At 47.5% G+C, this 18,592-nt stretch overlaps 2 protein-coding genes across 4 annotated transcripts in view; both read right to left on the reverse strand.

Moving 5' to 3' along the window:
* Nucleotides 1-755: 755 nt before the first annotated feature.
* ovch1 (ovochymase 1) lies at nucleotides 756-5,694 on the reverse strand. Of its 2 annotated transcripts, none has more exons than XM_062518117.1 (13): nucleotides 5,446-5,694; nucleotides 5,153-5,245; nucleotides 4,791-4,974; nucleotides 4,629-4,704; nucleotides 4,335-4,524; nucleotides 3,916-4,055; nucleotides 3,144-3,297; nucleotides 2,500-2,541; nucleotides 1,966-2,197; nucleotides 1,523-1,677; nucleotides 1,343-1,441; nucleotides 1,099-1,235; nucleotides 756-934 (listed from the first exon to the last, which is right to left on the reverse strand). In XM_062518117.1, exons 1-13 carry the CDS (start codon nucleotides 5,543-5,545, stop codon nucleotides 776-778), a joined length of 1,761 nt encoding a protein of 586 aa, XP_062374101.1. In that variant the 5' UTR covers nucleotides 5,546-5,694; the 3' UTR covers nucleotides 756-775. The 2 variants fall into 2 exon arrangements, with proteins under 2 accessions (XP_062374101.1, XP_062374100.1); XM_062518116.1 differs by having other exon boundaries at nucleotides 1,966-2,215.
* A 740-nt stretch (nucleotides 5,695-6,434) lies between these two features.
* Nucleotides 6,435-18,592, reverse strand: part of tmtc1 (transmembrane O-mannosyltransferase targeting cadherins 1) — a 78,656-nt gene continuing 66,498 nt past the window's right edge. The window contains exons 11-19 of one of the 2 annotated variants that reach the window (XM_062518415.1): nucleotides 14,851-14,994; nucleotides 13,758-13,866; nucleotides 13,282-13,384; nucleotides 13,000-13,132; nucleotides 11,987-12,131; nucleotides 10,935-11,072; nucleotides 9,134-9,254; nucleotides 7,798-7,875; nucleotides 6,435-7,601 (exon numbers count right to left, since the gene is read on the reverse strand). In XM_062518415.1, coding sequence (XP_062374399.1) covers nucleotides 9,135-9,254; nucleotides 10,935-11,072; nucleotides 11,987-12,131; nucleotides 13,000-13,132; nucleotides 13,282-13,384; nucleotides 13,758-13,866; nucleotides 14,851-14,994 — 892 coding nt within the window. In that variant the 3' untranslated portion in view covers nucleotides 6,435-7,601; nucleotides 7,798-7,875; nucleotide 9,134. Of the gene's footprint in view, nucleotides 7,602-7,797; nucleotides 7,876-9,133; nucleotides 9,255-10,934; nucleotides 11,073-11,986; nucleotides 12,132-12,999; nucleotides 13,136-13,281; nucleotides 13,385-13,757; nucleotides 13,867-14,850; nucleotides 14,995-18,592 lie in introns of both variants that reach the window. The other variant, XM_062518414.1, reaches the window with a different exon arrangement.

Raw genomic sequence — 18,592 nt, forward strand, 5'->3', positions numbered from 1 at the left:
AGACAAGAAGCTGTAGACCTGCAGGGGAGAGTGCAACAGGATGGCAGCTCAATGTTAACTGCTAAAAGTGGTTGCCAACTTGGCAATCAGGCATGAGGTTTTGGTTGCCAAAGCCAACCAAATGTGGTTGTCACCAGGGGTGACTAACTGGTTGGCACTTGTAGCAATTTGGTAGTCAAGGGCAACCAGGCAGCCATTAACGTCGACTTGTGGTCTCTTGGATTTTCCTGTTATGGATTGTGCCAATGGCAGATCTTTGACCAGAGGTCTTACAACTTTCCACATCCATTCCGTCATATTAAAAATAATGAGGACTTGTTTTGGGAAGTTATGAAGATGGAAAAGATCAATGTCAATGGATATGAATAGGCTACCATAAATAAATATAAATGATATATCCACATGAAGGGCCTGATAGAATCCGATTTTTGTCTGTTTGAGAGCTTCAGTTTTAAGGTCTCATACGTTCTGCTTTGAACTATTAAAAACATGTTCCCTTTTATACTCTCAGTGTTAGTATTCAGTACTTAATACTCTGGATTATTTACTCTGGATTTCTAATTAGTTGATAGAGGTCCTCTCTTCTCACCGGAACTTTTATCATACATAATGTGACAGTAATCCTTGGAGTACAGCACACATCATTAGGTTATTATTTGAATAATAAGGGAACAGGGAATACATAGATATGGATAGGATTTCTGAATGTCACAAGCATGTAAAACAAATACCAATGACAATTTACAGATGTTTTCATCAAAATGTTTTATTATTGTCAGCTATCGGTTTTGTCTTTAATCCAAGACTGAAACGCAGATACTCTGGTGAATACAGCAGGTTTCTTAGGGTCACATGTCTTACTAGACCATGTTGCCATGCCAACAAGACTGTATACTCCATGTCTTAGACACAAAAGTGGTCCGCCAAAATCCCCCTGCAAACAGAAGAGGAAAGAATATCAAAACCTGCACTCACAGCATGAGCAGGCTGATTCATGGCATAGCTCTGTAGTGCGTCAGTGGATATCCAGGCAGTTCATCAGAGAGACAATCTGCTCCTGAGGCACCAAATTGTCTTTAAATATGATGGCAGTCGTACCATGCAGGCTGGGGAGCTGGCAGCGCTGGCACAGATGTGCGTGTTCAGTATCAGCTCCTCTCCCCACGCTGCTCTGCAGGACGTCTTATTCACTATATTGACACGGGCCTGGTGTAGAGTAGCTGGATTCACACCGGCTGGAGAAGGCAAAGGAGAAGTGTTCAGGTTACAAACAAGAGGGACATACTTCATCCCCACCACTCCCCAACAATGTGCAGCCATGTACAGTATGAATGTTATTTACACATTGCATCAGTAGAGCCCCAGCCTGTAGTCACACATGACCAGCTCTCATCAGGTTCAGCATCCTCATCAGGCATGCACACAGGAGCAATGGTGGGGCCTAGAGGACAATGCAGAAGGAGCATAAGAGATACATCTCATCCAGCGGGAATATTCAGAATGGCCAGTTCAGCGTCTCTACCAAAACGAGCCGGATCGCTCAGCCGGATCAGACTGAGGTCGAACGCTGGCGGGAAGCTCACGCCTCCTTCCATGCTGACCACCTCCTCCACGATAGTCTCAGAGGCCTTGAATGTGAGGTCGTGAACACCCAGATTGATCGCATCCAACTTGGCCCTGCAGGAAAACGTGTCACGGGACTTCAGTCAGACCCTAATCCACACTCACTCACAACAGGGTCCAATGTTGTCAGACAGCTTTAGGTGGCGTTCACATAGAGATGCTTCTTTCACTTCCAGAAGCTCAGTTCCAATAGTTTCTCTATGGAACGCCACTAGGGAAAATCTCGATTATTGTGAGTGCCACCTTAAAGATGTGAACTACCAGAAGGAGAACCCTAGGAAAGGCAGGTGTGTCCGAGTTGGCATGTGTGAGTATTGATAGTCAGATGTGCGTGTGGCTCACCTGCAGTAGCAGTGCGTGGGTGCCAGCACCCAGTGGGGACTGATGAGGGTGCCACTGCAGTAGTGCACACCCCCGTGCTGCAGGCTGACCTGCCAGGGCCAGGAGAAGGGGCAAGCTGTGCTGACCTTTAGCACCCTGTGCCCATCCTTGCCCACCTCCTCTCCTATCTTCACCACCTCTGCAGAGACTTTACTGAGCCTGCAGGGCTTCATCTTGGCCTGGCCACAGTAGGCTGTGGGAGTTAGATCATCTAGATGTTCAAGAATTTAAAGCAGCAGCTTGATCGATAACTGGCACTCTAACTACAAAACAATTATGCAAAATCCTTACTCTCCAAAAAACACAGTTAGAACTTACAAAAGGCTTCCTGGCAATATGGGAGACACAGTACTAGTTGGTTATAAAACAAAGTTAAAAAAAGAATAACAATCAAAATGAATATTACTGTACAAATATGTCTATACAATAAATAGTGTTCCAGGCCTGTGGGATAACATAACTGACAGAATTACATAGTTCAAAAAGTAATCTTACCTGAATACCTGTATGTACCCAAGTGATTATAGTCCTTGTAACCTAGTCAAAACAGAAGATATACAGTAGTTCACATTTCAGACACAATTCATGAAGTGAAACAAACATATCTTGCCCAGTTTAATCATTACATATGATATGGGTGGCAAATGATTTTGGAGCGATGCTTTACTACATGTACTTGCATGTGCTTTTATGATAAACCGAGGAATTTTAACATTGACCCCACTTTTATGAGAAAGTTTTACAAAAACAACTAGAGAGTCAGTCAGGACATGTAGGGACTATTGTAGCAAGATTGAAGGTGTAAACTTCCCCATTCTCTCCCACATCTACTCAAACAGAGTGGCAAAGAAGGCCCAATCCATTGCGGCTGACCCTAGTCACCCCTTGTCCTGCCAGTTTATGCTACTTCTCTCAGGTCCAACAGACTCTTATCCTGATTTCCATTTTAAACAATTTGCCAGAAGTGTTCTAAATGTATATTCTGTATTGTTGTGTGTCTTGTCCTTATGTCTGTCTGCTGACTGTGCAAATACTTGCCCCTCTGGGACAATAAAGTGACTTGGCTAAACCCTAAATAAACCCTATCTGTACCTCCAGACTAGTTCAGCTAGTTCCAGTTCCAACCCCTTCTCACTTACTCTTCATTTCTTTGTCCATCCAGCGTCTGTAGGCCTGAAGCTTGGTGTACACCCCTGGCCTCCGCTGTCGCCCACAGCCCAATCCCCAACTCACCACTCCGGCCAGCTCGTACCCCCGGCCCCTGAAGCAGCTCAGAGGACCACCGGAGTCCCCCTACCACAGGACACAGAAGCTTACACAACACACCTTTTAGGACTGATTTCTACTGAGCTATACATTAAAGGTATACTATGCAGGATTGGCGATTTCATCGCCGGTTTCGCTTTCACTTTTCATTTTCGCTCGTTTTATGCTTGCATATTTCTCTGCAGAGCTTTCCCTACCACAGCTTTAGCGTGTATATTTGACAAAACTCCTCAATCGGTCAGTCTGCCGTGCCTTTTCATGAGACTTTACATGACACTTCCTGGAGTAGAGCATGGGTGCGTGCCCGGTGTCTCCTGAAGTTGCAAGTGTGGTTTTACCGCTACAGACCACTAGAGCGGCCAAAAAAAACACCGTTCGACCGGTAATGACTCATTTCATCATAAATAACGGTATGGAACGAATTGATTAACTGAAAAACGTTGCATAGTATACCTTTAACATAAAACACTTGACAAAAGGCAAGCATAGGTAGTGTATTATGCAAGTACAGTTAGATAGTATTCATGTCTAACACACACAGTTTGCATTCGGCCACCTGATTATTCAAATGTGGCTCTGATTTCTCCTAGCACTCCCCTGACATGCACAGCACCACAACACTGTCAGAATGTTCCAGTATCTTACCTGACACGCGTCCACTCCTCCTTTCTCCTCTCCCGCACAGAACATATTGTTCATGACCCTGCCATAGTAAAAGGTGTTGCAGGTGTGCTGGGGCTGGATGGTGACGTTTACCTCCTGCAGCTTACTAACATGTGGTCCATCTGAGAGGAATCCAAGATGTTAAATGGCAGCAGTGAGCCTGTCTGAGATCACCACAGTGTGAACTATTGATCAATTAGGGTAGATTTCTGAAGCCATATCAATCGAAACAGATTGTCCACAAGTTCTTGAGAGGCACTTACAACTTGACAGCAAGTTATTGTAAAAAATATCAAAACATTCTAGTGTCATGACTTGACTGAGCACATGAAAGACATGTTGTGTCATTTGGAAATGGGCTACAGGTCAACCATGCACGGATGGACAGTAACAGAACATACTCTCTGTTGTGGATCCCCAGCCAGTGATCGTGCACTTCCGCATCACTGGGAGAGGCCCAGTGAGGAGACTGATAGACCTCACACATGTGTCAAAGCTGAAAGGGAGGGTCAGCTTCACCAGGGCAATATCATTTTTTTTTTTGAGACGCTGGTACTTATGGTGGCTGATGATTAAGGCCACATCGCGTACCTTGAAGGGAAAAACAAATGGCTATGAAAACGTAGATTCCACAAAGGACAGACAGTATCATGTAAGGCCAGTTAGTGAGGAGTTAAGAGGATTGAACAGATCACCTGCTCACAGGCCTCATTGGGGTTATCTAGATCATGTTTTCCAGCCACTGCTGTCCAAAACATGGGCTCTTTGTACCTGGAGTGGAAGAAACATTTCTGCTTCAGAATGACATCTAGTTATTTTCTTCACCAGCAAGTGGCTTGGGGGCGGTCGTCACTGACCTTCTGAAGCAGTGCGCAGCGGTGACGATCCACTGTTCAGAGAGGATGGCTCCTCCACAGGCGTGCATGGTGGCGAAGCGCAGGGACACCTGCCACGGCCAGGAGTGGGCCCAGGCCTCCTGACCCCCGATGATGCGCGTCTCTATCTCCGTCTCGGGAGGAAAGGCCCGCACTCCAGTCGTGTCTGCAACACCAGAGGCAATTTTCTCTTAGATCTGCATGTAGCAAGTGAACAGTCATCTGGAGACAAGTTCACAGACAGTGAAGCCAGAGACGATTTAACGATTTTTTTAAAAAACGGCATTCAGAGACAACACATAACCAAGATGTTTAAAATAAGTAAACATTAAGTTCATTCTTACCATTATATGTGATGTTTCCTTCAACTCTCTCAATTGTTGATAAAGTGTCGTTCCCCATAGTAAAGTTTGTATGATTGGTATATTGAGCCATGACTGAAAGTACAGGGAATTATATAAATTATTATATTATCCGAACATTACCAATTTCCAACAAACGTGCCTACAATAGGCTTCATGGGTAAAGTAGGTAAAATCAGGCTACTATGGACCATACACATTTCAGTTGGCACTCCACCTCGAACCAAATTATAAACGTCGACACCGTTTTCAACATGCAAGTTATTACTTCTTACCAGATTGGGCGTTTGATAAAATGGAAAAGAATATGGCCAGAAGCAAGGGCATATTACACTGAAACGGTGGCGTTGCCATTTTGATACAATATGCCTTCATGCTACATGGAACTCTTCGAACGCCACCAGGCCAGATGATCAAACGGTGTTGAGTCTTTGATGGGCAACACCTGTCACTTCCAGTCAGGTCGTTAGGATTTAGGCTATAAAAGCAACCATAACGAGAATGAAATCGCTTTCCAAATGATCGTGGAGCGCACGTTGCAGTCGATCATTAAAGCAAGCAACTATTATTATGAAGGAGCACAGAGAGTTGAATACCTGTTTGATTATTGACCACGCGGTGGCACCAGTGCGCCGTAATTAGCCTACTGACATGTTTGTATGAGAACTCTATACAGGGTCTTTTAATGTGCTTAACCATGTAGCCTAGTGTTGCTCCCCATACGACTGTCTCATGAAAAGTGATAGGCCTATGAATCGTTATTTTAATTTATATGAATGTAGGCTACGTGACTTAATTGATAATATGTGACATATTAGGCCTACTGGTCACGGGTCGATAGGCTTTACACGAGACACCTTATTATGTTTCAGATAAGGTGATGTAATCATTATTTTGTGATTTTGATTATCCTATGATATTTTTGATTGTTTGAATGTTTATATGACCAACTCAATAATATGATTCTCAGCTGCCGCTGGGAGGTTGATTTGCAAGAGAGGAAGACCTTTGAACATCTACCAGTTCAGGTTAAACATGCTGCCTAATACACACTACAGTGGTCATTTGCCTGTACAGGTCAAAGCATTGAGTAGGCTACTCCTGAAATGTTCAGGTGGGCTATACAGAAATGCAATGCTGGAGAAGGAGAAGCACAATGTACTTCTGCTGCTTTGAGTTGACTAAAATGAGAACACACAAACTCAGTTTATAATTTACACTTTGCAGCAAAGCAGATTAATCAGACCCCTAGACAATGAAAGGATATTAATTGCTTTATTAAATAATTATACATAGTTTAACAGTGGTCTTTGTACTGGATTGCAAAGCACAAAAAATCTGTTGCCATGGACACCAATTTCCTTGATATGCAACCGCAGTCACTGAAAGAGCAGCTATGGCCACTTAAAATGTATCTGTGTGATCCTTCTCCAGATATCACTCAATTCATTTAAAAATTCTATCTACATATTGGTGCAATTTTCTCTTTATGGCATTGCAGGATGGGCAGCATTGATAACCTATTTCATTGATACATTCCACAATAAACAGGCATTTACAATCATGATAAAAGAATACACAAGAAAAATAAAATAGAAAAACACTGATTAAAAGGGCATCTTTCTCTTCCTCATGTGCACACTACACAATACAAACAGGAACATACTGCACCCTTAAAAAATAAAACAACCAAAACACACACACATGCACACACAAACACACACTATAGACCACCTACTCACCCACCCACTCACACACACACACACACACACACACACACACACACACACACACACACACACACACACACACACACACACACACACACTCTTCAGGTCGCGTGCCATGTTCACAGAACACAGAGGCACAGTGGGGAGTCTGATCCAGTGTGGCTGCGGAACCATCCTGGCCTGTACTGTTTCAGAGCAGAGATACATGATGGGGCAAACAGGCAAGTGTATATGAACTGATTCTAAACCCATTTCTCCCAAAGCAGTTGTCACTCACTTCTGAGTCTGCATGTAGGCTATATGTCTCAAAAGTGGAAATGAAATGTGTGTTGTGAGTCCAAGGTTCAGTTAAAGCTTATTCACATAGGACACATAGGGCTCCTTCTGTAGAGTCGCTGCTTCATTAGTCTGTTCCTGAGCTCCATGAAGACTGGAGGATTCCGATGTCGTTCCCTCTCTGCGTTTGATTGCCTGCAGGACACGGCCCTCCTCCATCCCACTCCATGTCCCGAGGCCGGCTCTGGTCCCTGCAGGAGCGCCGTCCTGTGGCGGGGGGGTGGCCTCCCCCTCTACGGCCCCAAGCCTCCATGCAGCTTCTTCTCCAGGCGGTCCAGCTTGGCCAGGTTCTCCTTCAGCAATTTGGAGCCTGGCGTTAGCAGGAGGGCCCGCTCGTAGTACATCCTTGCTGCTGCATAGTCTCCCTGAAGGAGCAACACAAGCCTACTGTTAAGGCCAAGCCAGGTAGTGTATGGACTCCACTGTGCTCTTTTGTTATGAACTATGAATATGAACAAATAATGCTTACTTTTATCTAGGGACAGGACTATGTGTTTGAGCAGCAAAGGAATAAACATCTGTGCTATCCATACACGATATAGGTAAAACACTGTGCAGTACCTTGATATGTTGAATTCCTCCCATGTTCATCCATGCCTGTGACTGGTCAGGATTCAACTCTACAGCCAGCTTGTAGCTCTAGAAGATCACACACATAAAAATTCCTTTCAAACACTAGGGGGCGCAAAAGCTCTTTCATTTGCTAAATGACCATGCTTAGCGCACCAATGAACTAACATCTATTACAATCTCAACATGATAGATGAGGTTTTCATTTGCTGCATAATAACAACACAACTCAGACCAAACATTTAAACTGAAAACCATAATGGAGCCAAACAGTTTAGACTGGGCTTTCACTAATCTGAGACCCGTGATCTCACTGGAGCACTTCCAGTACTGAGGGAAAGTAAAGGAACACACACCCACCCACGGCACGGCAACCAGGTCAGATTCAAACCAGAGGCTATCTCAACAGGAAAGCCAGAGAATAAACTTCAACACAATCAGGGCCTGCTCAACTTTCTTCTCAACACAATAAGGTGGAGGACAATAAGGTGCGGTGGGAGAGAGGAAGTGAGGTAGGAAGGGAGGGGGCCTGGGATTGGGTTACACAGGGTCATTCACTTCTCTTAGTGCGATGTGTGGCCTGTGAAATTGCTTGTTTGTCTGTTGAGATAAAAGAGGTGTTTCTTTTTTCCCTTCCTTTCTGTGACGAGCGTATCAGGATCACAGAGGCTAACTATATCGAGAAGAGGATACAGCAAGGCCCGGGTCTCTGTTTGATGTGAAGTTATTTATCCACTTTTATCTTTTTCTCCCCTCTCTCCTTATCTCTCTCTTCCTCCCTCCGTCTCTGAAGTGTAGCGACAGCGAGAAGCATTGCTTACTACGCTTGCAGGTAATCACTGAAGGAGTAGGAGAAAGGCATGTAAATGGAACAGATATGTACGATGCCCCTTTTGATGTATGTGTGTGAGCTTATCAACTCGGAACACTCCCTGTGCTTTGAGCCACGCTTCGGTCCTCTCCCTTTCTACCGCTGAGATGAGAAACACACCAATTAGTTTGTGAAACTCGGTGCAAAGGACAGAGCGACCCATTCAGATGGAAAAGAAGCAGCCGAGAAGAAAGGGACAGACAATAGAAGACTACTTAAGATGGAGGGAGGAGAAGACAAGAAAGAGATGGAGGGAAATGAGTGTGAAAGAGAAAGAGAGAGAGAGAAATAGATAGATAGAGAGAGAGAGAGAGAGATGTGGCTGTGGAGGAAGAGAAGGGGATGGGAGTGGGTGCAAGTGATGAAACATGAAAGAAGGAAGGGAGGATGAAAGAGAGGAGCGAGGGAGAGGAGAAGAGAGAGAGAGGAGGAGGAAGATGAAGAGGAAGACGCCACCTCAAAGGCTCGGTCCAGGGTTCATCTCGCGCAGCTGGTTGCCCTTGGAGAAGTGAAGCTCCGCCTGCACGCCCGCGTCAGATGGGTTCTGCAGCAGAGCTTTATCCAGAGCATCTAACGCCTGTTACACACACACACACACACACACACACACACACACACACACACACACACACACACACACACACACACACACACACACACAAACAAACACACAAATAAAATACATGATTAAGACACATAAACAATAAAGCTAGACTAATGATGTAATCTGTGCAATATGCAAACAACAAACTGCAAACTACAAACAGCAAACTAAATACGTAAATTATGCAACTGTAAATCAATTTATATTTCAATAATTGAGTGTGTGTGTGTGTGTGTGTGTGTGTGTGTGTGTGTGTGTGTGTGTGTGTGTGTGAATGTCTGTATATGTATGTGTGTGTTCATGCAGCTACATGTAAAATGGTATTCTGCATTTTAAATAGCCTTCTCTGGGAGCTCAAGGCATCTTCTATTAATAGATAAGGTGCTGCCAGAACATATTGCCAAGAACTTGCTATCTGTTTTAGAAGAAAGTATTCCTCTGTCCAGGCGTCCTGCCTAGCAGTGAGCCCATCTTCAATCCTCTGTAGTGGTCAGTGAGCCCATTTACCTGTGTCCACTGTTAGACTGTAGCCAGTGGGGCCGAGTCTGCTTCTCCTCGGCCTGAAAGGAGACACTCTGCCGAGACTGCCAAGTCACATTCTCTTCTCAGCCTCTGATACCAGCCCATTGTTCTCTATTTGCCCATGCAATCTCTCCCTCTCTTTCTCTCTCTCTCCTCTCTCTCTCTCTCTCTTTCTTTCCCTCTCCTCTCTCTCCATCTGTCCTTCATTCTCAATACAAAAGGCTGTACAGTGTGTCCGTCCAGAGGCTTTGGGCCGAGCTGAGGGAGTCTGCTGTGAGTTTTGCGCAGTAATCAGCTGGATATCTATCGCCTTCCCCAACCCTCAAATGCCACCTCGCAACCCCTCAGTGATTCACGCTCCACCACACACCTGATTTCACATAGCCATCTCCGCTCTGCCTATCAGGCTCACATGGGGGACGTGTGTGTGTGTGTGTGTGAGGGAGCGAGACACCAGGAAATATGAGGCGTGTGTGACGGGACTGAGGCAGAGAGCGCCGCTGCCTGACTGTAATTTATTCCCGGCTCTCGAAGAGCAGACTCATCCGTGGGCAGACAGGAAAGTCATCAATCGCTTTTATTTATCCAGCTAAAGCCTCCCCCCACGCATAAAACCCATTAGAGCAGTTTCAGAGATGAGAAAGAGAGAGGGAGAGACAGAGAGAGAGAGAGACACAGAGAGAGACAGAGAGAGAGAGGGAGAAACCTATCCTGCTGAGGAACCACAGATCTCTGGCAGTTGCATGGAAGACACTTTTATTTTTACCACAGACGGAGGAGAGGGGGGAGAGGGGGGAGAGGGGGGGCTGAGAGAGGGAGGTGGAAATGAAGGAGAGGAATTCTACGCTGGGCCTCCGAAGAGCAATATCTGGAGGGAGAGAACAATGCCTGCCATTCCCAATCCCATGTGGGAGAATGGGAAGAACAAAATAGACACTGCCGGCATCCTACCATGTGTCAGAAAAGCAGGAGAGATATTCAGATCATCTGTCATCAGCAACACCTCTGGCTGTCTGTTCTGACTGTGCAGTGTAGTGCAGTGCAGCGATGGGTTGTGTGTGTGTGTGTGTGTGTGTGTGTGTGTGTGTGTGTGTGTGTGTGTGTGTGTGTGTGTGTGTGTGTGTGGCTCACCTCGGTATGGTTTCCACGCTTGCTGTAGATGGCCGAGAGGAGCCGATAACACTCGATACAGCTGGAGCTTTTGGATATGATCCCCATGGTCATCTTCTCCGCCTCTTTACTGCGGCCCGCCATGGCCAGCACCTGAGCCTGAGAGAGAGAGAGAGAGGGAGGGAGAGAGAGAGAGAGGGGGAGGGAGAGAGAGGGGGGGAGAAAGGGAGAAGGAGAGAGAGAGGGAGGGAGAGAGAGAGAGGGAGAAGGAGAGAGGGAGGGAGAGAGAGAGAGAGAGAGAAGGAGAAGGAGAGAGAGGGAGGGAGAGAGAAAGGTAGAGTGAAAGAGAGAGACAGAGAGAAAAATAGAGGTATGTAGTTAAGTTTCACAAAGTCCATTCAAAACAAGCATTAGCAGGGCCGAGTGTTTCCATCACAGCCGCTCCCTCTGTGGGCAGGCCGGGGATCAAGACAAAAGGAGTGATGTTGAACAGACGCGCCGATCTAAATATAAAATCTGGAGCAGTGAGCGCCAGCAGTCTTCGGCGGGGCCCTCCGTGCGATCTGACACGGCGCGCGGGCCCTCTCCGGGGACTTCATTAGGCAGAAGCCGAGCCCTCTCGACCCGCCGTGCGGCACAAACCACACGGCCGTCTGAGGTCATGTTGCCGAGCCCCTCGGTTTGGAGAGTGCGGTTAGCGCAGAAAGCCACAGCCCCTGGTTTCCTAGAGGGCTCGGGTCATTATTGCCGTGGCTAATGCACTCTGGAGAAGCTACAGAGATGGATGCTATTAGCCACTCTGGCGGGAGACTGCACTTGGTGCTCGTGTGCAGACGTTAGCGTTTGAAGCTATTCTTGCCACCGCTCGCTCATTCATTAACACAGCCCGCTAAGTGCAGCAATTCTGAATGTAGGCCACATGAATACAATAGCTAGGATTCACTAACAACTCAGAATGGAGAGGAAAAGACTGGAAGAGAGGCAGATTGAGGATGACAGAGGAATGGACAGACATGAGAAAGGAAGAGAGAGGAGAGCAGTAGGGGAGGTGACCAGAGGGCTGTCCAGCTCACCAGGGCAAGCCACACGTCCGTGCTGTCCGGCTGGAGAGCGGCGGCCTCCCGGTACACCTGCAGGGCCTCCTCATAGCGGCCCGTGTTGTAGTAGAGCGCGCCCAGAGGGGTCAGGATGTCCACCTTACGCGTCACCTGCAGGGCTCTGTGGGCCAGCGCACACACGCACACACACACAGACACACACGCACACACACACACACACAGTATAAGTATACAAACACACAAACATTCCGACTTCAGCAAACAAGTGTATCAGCAGGGGACATATACTGTATTATTTCATAGCCTGTGGCTAAATGTGGAACATATCTGGCTAAGGGGACGTGCTTAGCCCATTGGGAACACACACTGACTTACAAGTCCACTGATGTGCTCAACAGTAATGAGAGTAGTGATGTGCTCAACAGTAGTGAGAGTAGTAATGTGCTCAACAGTAGTGAAAGTAGTGATGTGCTCAACAGTAGTGAGAGTAGTGATGTAGTAGTGATGTGCTCAACAGTAGTAAGAGTAGTGATGTAGTAGTGATGTGTTCAACAGTAGTAAGAGTAGTAATGTGCTCAACATTAGTGAGAGTAGTGATGTGCTCAACAGTAGTGAGAGTAGTGATGTGCTCAACAGTAGTGAGAGTAGTGATGTGCTCAACAGTAGTGAGAGTAGTGATGTGCTCAACAGTAGTGAGAGTAGTGATGTGCTCAACAGTAGTGAGAGTAGTGATGTGCTCAACAGTAGAGAGAGTAGTGATGTGCTCAACAGTAGTGAGAGTAGTGATGTAGTAGTGATGTGCTCAACAGTAGAGAGAGTAGTGATGTGCTCAACAGTAGAGAGAGTAGTGATGTGCTCAACAGTAGTGAGAGTAGTGATGTGCTCAACAGTAGAGAGAGTAGTGATGTGCTCAACAGTAGAGAGAGTAGTGATGTGCTCAACAGTAGTGAGAGTAGTGATGTGCTCAACAGTAGTGAGAGCAGTTAAGGTTGGTAATGGCTGACTGTGTGGCTGGAGCGTAAGCGTACCTCTTGTACCAGGACTCGGCCTCTTTGTTGTCATTGGCTGAGCGCAGGAGGCGGCCCAAGTTCACCATGGCCACATAGTGGGCCGGCTTCAGACGCACAGCCTGCTGGTAGTGCTCCGCTGCCCGCTCCCCATCTCCTGGTGTGTGTGTGTGTGTGTGTGTGTGTGTGTGTGTGTGTTTGTGTGTATGAGTGTGTGAAAAGGAAAAGATTACTTAGTATTCTGTAGATGGTAGCATGTGATAGTGTACGGGGTATTGTCTGAGCACAAAGCAGTGTTCTTACCAGTATCCACCAGGAAAACCCCATAATTATTGTGCAGGTCTGAGCTGTCGGGGCAGTTCTCAATGCCCTGGAGATAGGTCTTATTGGCCTCAGCAAATCGCTTCTACACACACACACACAAACACACACACACACACACACACACACACACACACACACACACACACACACACACACACACACACACACACACACACACACACACACACACACACACACACACACACACACACACACACACACACACACACACACACACACACACACACACACACACACACACACACACACACAGGCAGGGGGAGAAAAATCAAATAAATGTTCAGTGATATCTCAGCAGTGTGATGCACTAACCATGTTAGCAGGAGAGTTGAGCCAGAGGAGGGGGTAGTGAGGAGGTGAAGATGTGAGGGAGAGAGGAGATAGGAGGAAGAGGAGGAGGAGGGGGAGAGGAAGAGGAGGGAGGCTGGACAAACCTGCTCAGCGTAGAGGGAGGCCAGGCTGGAGTAGGCATCAGCAAACTGTGGGCCAAAGCGGATGGAGTCCCTCAACATGAACTCAGCCTCTTCCTCTTTCCCATGAGATCTAACAGCATCAACAACAACATCATCACCATCAGCATCAGCATCAGCATCATTGTCATAATAATCATCATCATCATCGTCACCATCCTCCTCCTCCTCCTCATGGTTGTCATGATAACCATGGGCACCAGCAGCATCATAATGGCAGTCATTACTAGCCCCCCCCCCCCCCCCCCCCCATCATTATCAGCATCACCCTCAACACACACACATATTCTCTGGCACTGAATGCTGCAGCTCTGTCAGTGTGCCAAAAATAAATCACCCAAGATAACAATACAAAAGAGTTAACATATCGCCAAACACACACACACACACAAACATAAACACATGAACATATAAACACACTCACACACACACACACCATTCCGTATGCACTCCCACCGCCAGACACTCCACACTGTGAGAGCACACAGTCAGGGCATGGAGCCAAACAGATGTAAGATGGGCTGATTATGACGGCCCATATCTCAATCAGAGCTCTGCCAGCCTGAGCTGGAGCTGCTACTACTGCTGCTGCTACTGCCACCACTACCAGTCTTTATGGCTCCAGCTCTCTAGCCCTGAACAAACACCTGCACAGATAAAGACCGCAACCACACACACACAGCCCGCCTGAATTACTATAAGAAAGCGTGTGTGTGTGTGTGTGTGTGTGTGTGTGTGTGTGTGTGTGTGTGTGTGTGTGTGTGTGTGTGTGCGCATATGTGTGCGTGTGCGTGCGTGTGCTGATAAAACCATCAGCCCATGCGGTGGAATGTAGCCAGTGTGGAGTGGGAGGCTTGTCTGGTTGTGTTTACATCAGGCTGTCATAACGGGCAGTCGGTCAGCTCTCGCTCCGCTCCCCCATGTGCTGGACTTCTCCAGCTCACAGGAAGTCCAACTTAATGAGCACATCACTGGCGGCGTCCGCCTGCTGACGAGCATTATGGCTCCTCATTCATGAATTTCATGGAAATAATAAATTGTGTGTGTGTGTGCTTACTTGAGCAGGTTGCCCAGGTTGAACAGGGCTCTGTTGTGCTGGGGGTTGATGTCCAGGGCTCTCCTGTAGTAGCGCTCGGCATCCTCTGGGTAGCGGGTCAGGGTGCCCAGGTTATTCATGGCACTGGCATGCCGAGGGTACAGCCTAGAGTGACAGACAGAGAGTGGGTGGAGGAGAGAGAGAAAGAGAGAGAGAGAGAGGAACACAGAGAGAGAGAGATTGAGTGAGTGAGTGGCAGGCACTAGGAGGCCGCATCCTAACCTCTGCCTGATAGGGTTAGAGGTGAACAAATCCATGAGCTGCCTGCGTGGCGACCCTTTGCACTGTTTCCATGGCAACTGCTTTTCCAGGGTGCCGCGGTGCATCCTTAGCCAGTGGCTAATCAGCGGTCCAGCGCCGGGCTCTCGGGGTGCACCAACCAATCTGGCTCTCCACACAGCAGCAGCCCTGGACTGGACCACTGCACCTAATGAGCTGGGCTGGATGCAGCCTGTCCATCCATAGGGATATGCACACAATCATACATACTGTCTTTGTCTCGCTCCCTCACACACACACACACTAACACACACACACACACACACACACACACACACACACACACACACACACACACACACACACACACACACACACACACACACACACACACACACACACACACACACACACACACACACACACACACACACACACACACACACACACACACACACACACACACACACACACACACACACACACACACACACACACACACAGACTGTCACGGACTGAGCCGTGACGTGCTCACGCAGCGTGCAGCCAGCCAAACGCGGCGCTAACATTTAAACTGTGCTACCGCTGTTCTCCGTGTCATATCGGTCATTACCGTTTACTCTGTTCTGTTCCTGGTTTAATATTCACAATGTCATTTACCACCATTTGCCATAAACACCACCTAGCATGCATTTCTGTTTAAGGTGCAGGGAAGGGCCTACCGGCATTCTTAAGTAGCAAATGTTTGTGCGTGACTCCATTCATATACAACTCGAACAAAGCATTGTCATTTTCATCTCCCATCTGTATTAACGTCTTCTGGTATCATATAATGAAATTGTCCACACTGGCTGTCAAACTTCTCATTTATTTGGTTAAAGCTTTGTAATTACATATCCGTTGATGGTTAACTCACCGCCGTCCCGAACTCCGGTTAACTTCCTGGGTTACGTGGGGAAACCGAGGGAATGTTCCACATGGTTGAAATAGAGGGGTTTCGCGGGTGATTGGTGGTGGGAACCATTATTGCAGGGGTGTTTTTGTGTTTATCACTAATATGGGTTTTTATGTCTACAAATGTGTTTTTGGAGGGGGAAACCGTTTGTATGTCTTTGTATATTGGTTGTTTGTTTATTTGGTTTATTATTTGATTATTATTGTGTGATTACTGAGATAATTGATTTTTGTTAGCAATGGGGCAATCTAGTGGGTGGGGCTACAGTTAGACTAAGGCTGTATTAGGCCCCATGGCCTCAGTTGTTGAGAGAAGTGCAAAGTGATGCAAGGTGCTTGCTGAGAGAACTGGGACAGAGGAAAGTCATATGGTAAAGTGTGCAGGGTCTTATTGATAGACATAGCCTGGCAACTTGATGCCTATTTATTTTCCGTTTTGAATAGTTTTTGTTTTGCATTCTTGACCATTCCTGACACTGTAAATAATTGCACATTTTAAGAAAAAGATATTTGAAAAAGAAGAAAAATAAAAGAAAAGACTTTTTAAGAAAACTTGCATCCTCCCTGACTCTGCCATCGGCTATCCTGCCACATTTGGTGTCAGAAGTGGGATAAAGAGTCAGACGGAGGTGAAGTACTGCGGTAAGCCAAGATGGCCAGCAAGAAGAAGAAGGTGGGAGAAGCTGGAGCAACAGGGGGCGACACTGAGCCAACGGAGCCCACTCCAGAACCCGCCACACCGGATCCTGCTATCAACCGGCTGGCAAAGATGTTTGAGTCGTTCATGGATGTGCAACGGGCCAGAGACGAGAGGCTGGAGAAGGAGTCATCCAGGCAGGCCCATCAGTTCCAAGTCCTCACTCATCAGGTGACTCAACTGCAGCTGGATGTGGAGGTGACCCGGGAACGGGGGAACACACCACTTCCACAAGACCCAGAGGAGCCTTTACGGGAGCCACCATCTACTCCGACCAGAGGACCTAGAGGCTACAAACCAAAGATGGCTAAGCTGGAAGAAGCTGATAACATCGAGCACTACTTAACCACCTTTGAGCGTCTCGCCACAGCTTTTGACTGGCCAAAGGATGACTGGGCCATACATCTCATTCCGCTGCTGACCGGCAAGGCCCGGAGTGCATTCGTTGCTATGGATTCAGAAAGCACGTTGGACTTTGACCTTTTAAAAGAAGCCGTGCTAAAAAAATATGAAATTAACTCAGGACGAGAGCTCACTGATGAGGAAATCCTGGCAAGCGTGATGATCAAGAACCTGGACACCGGTGAGGAGATCCCTCTGATCCAGGCTGAGGAGAAGCTCCCCACTGGCATCAACCCCCTCACCCTGCACATCATGAGGAGGACCAAAGAGTACATCACAAATGACTCGGCGCAGTCGGACGATGATAAGTCCTCGGCCCCCCTCACAGACACCGATGGAGGAAAGTTGGAGCAAAAGACCACGCAGCTGAAGAAGTTCCTGGGCAAGTCGGTGAAGCGGGCGAAGCACCTGGCGGAGGAGTACAGCGAGCAGTACCTGCCGGGCCGGGAGGAGAAGAGCAAGCTGGACCTGAGTCATCTGCCGGAGGGACGACAGCGTGAGCTCAGCAACATCTTGCCTGAAGACCTCTTCATGGAGCGACCAGGACGGACAGCGTTGGTGGAGCACCGGATCGTGCTGAAGGAGGAGCAGCCGGTGAGACAACCTTCATACCGGGTACCAGAACGCCTGCTGCCAGTCCTGAAGGAGGAGCTGGACATGATGGTGCAGCTTGGAGCGATCGAGCCTTCCTTCAGCGAATGGAGCAGCCCCATCATCCTGGTGCCTAAGGAGGACAGGAGCGGCCCCTTCCGACAAGTTCCGTTCTGCAAATACAGTGGACAACTCCAACCTGTGGCTTACATTAGCCGCAAGCTGCTGCCGAGGGAGTGCAATTACTCCACTGTGGAGAAAGAATGCCGGGCAATTAAGTGGGCATTGGACTCTTTCAGGTACTATTTGCTGGGGCGCAAATTTGTCCTAGAGACTGATCACCGAGCATTGTCTTGGTTGGGTCGCATGAGAGACGCAAATGCGAGGATCACAAGGTGGTTCTTGGCAGTTCAGCCATTTGACTTTGGTGTTCTGTACAGGGCTGGAAAGTTGAACTGTACAGCAGACTTCCTGTCTAGGATGCCACAGGGGGCATCTCCAGAAGGGGGGGCAAATGTCACGGACTGAGCCGTGACGTGCTCACGCAGCGTGCAGCCAGCCAAACGCGGCGCTAACATTTAAACTGTGCTACCGCTGTTCTCCGTGTCATATCGGTCATTACCGTTTACTCTGTTCTGTTCCTGGTTTAATATTCACAATGTCATTTACCACCATTTGCCATAAACACCACCTAGCATGCATTTCTGTTTAAGGTGCAGGGAAGGGCCTACCGGCATTCTTAAGTAGCAAATGTTTGTGCGTGACTCCATTCATATACAACTCGAACAAAGCATTGTCATTTTCATCTCCCATCTGTATTAACGTCTTCTGGTATCATAT

This window comes from Sardina pilchardus, chromosome 17, assembly GCF_963854185.1.
Source record: "Sardina pilchardus chromosome 17, fSarPil1.1, whole genome shotgun sequence".
Classification (NCBI taxonomy): Eukaryota; Metazoa; Chordata; class Actinopteri; order Clupeiformes; family Clupeidae; genus Sardina; species Sardina pilchardus.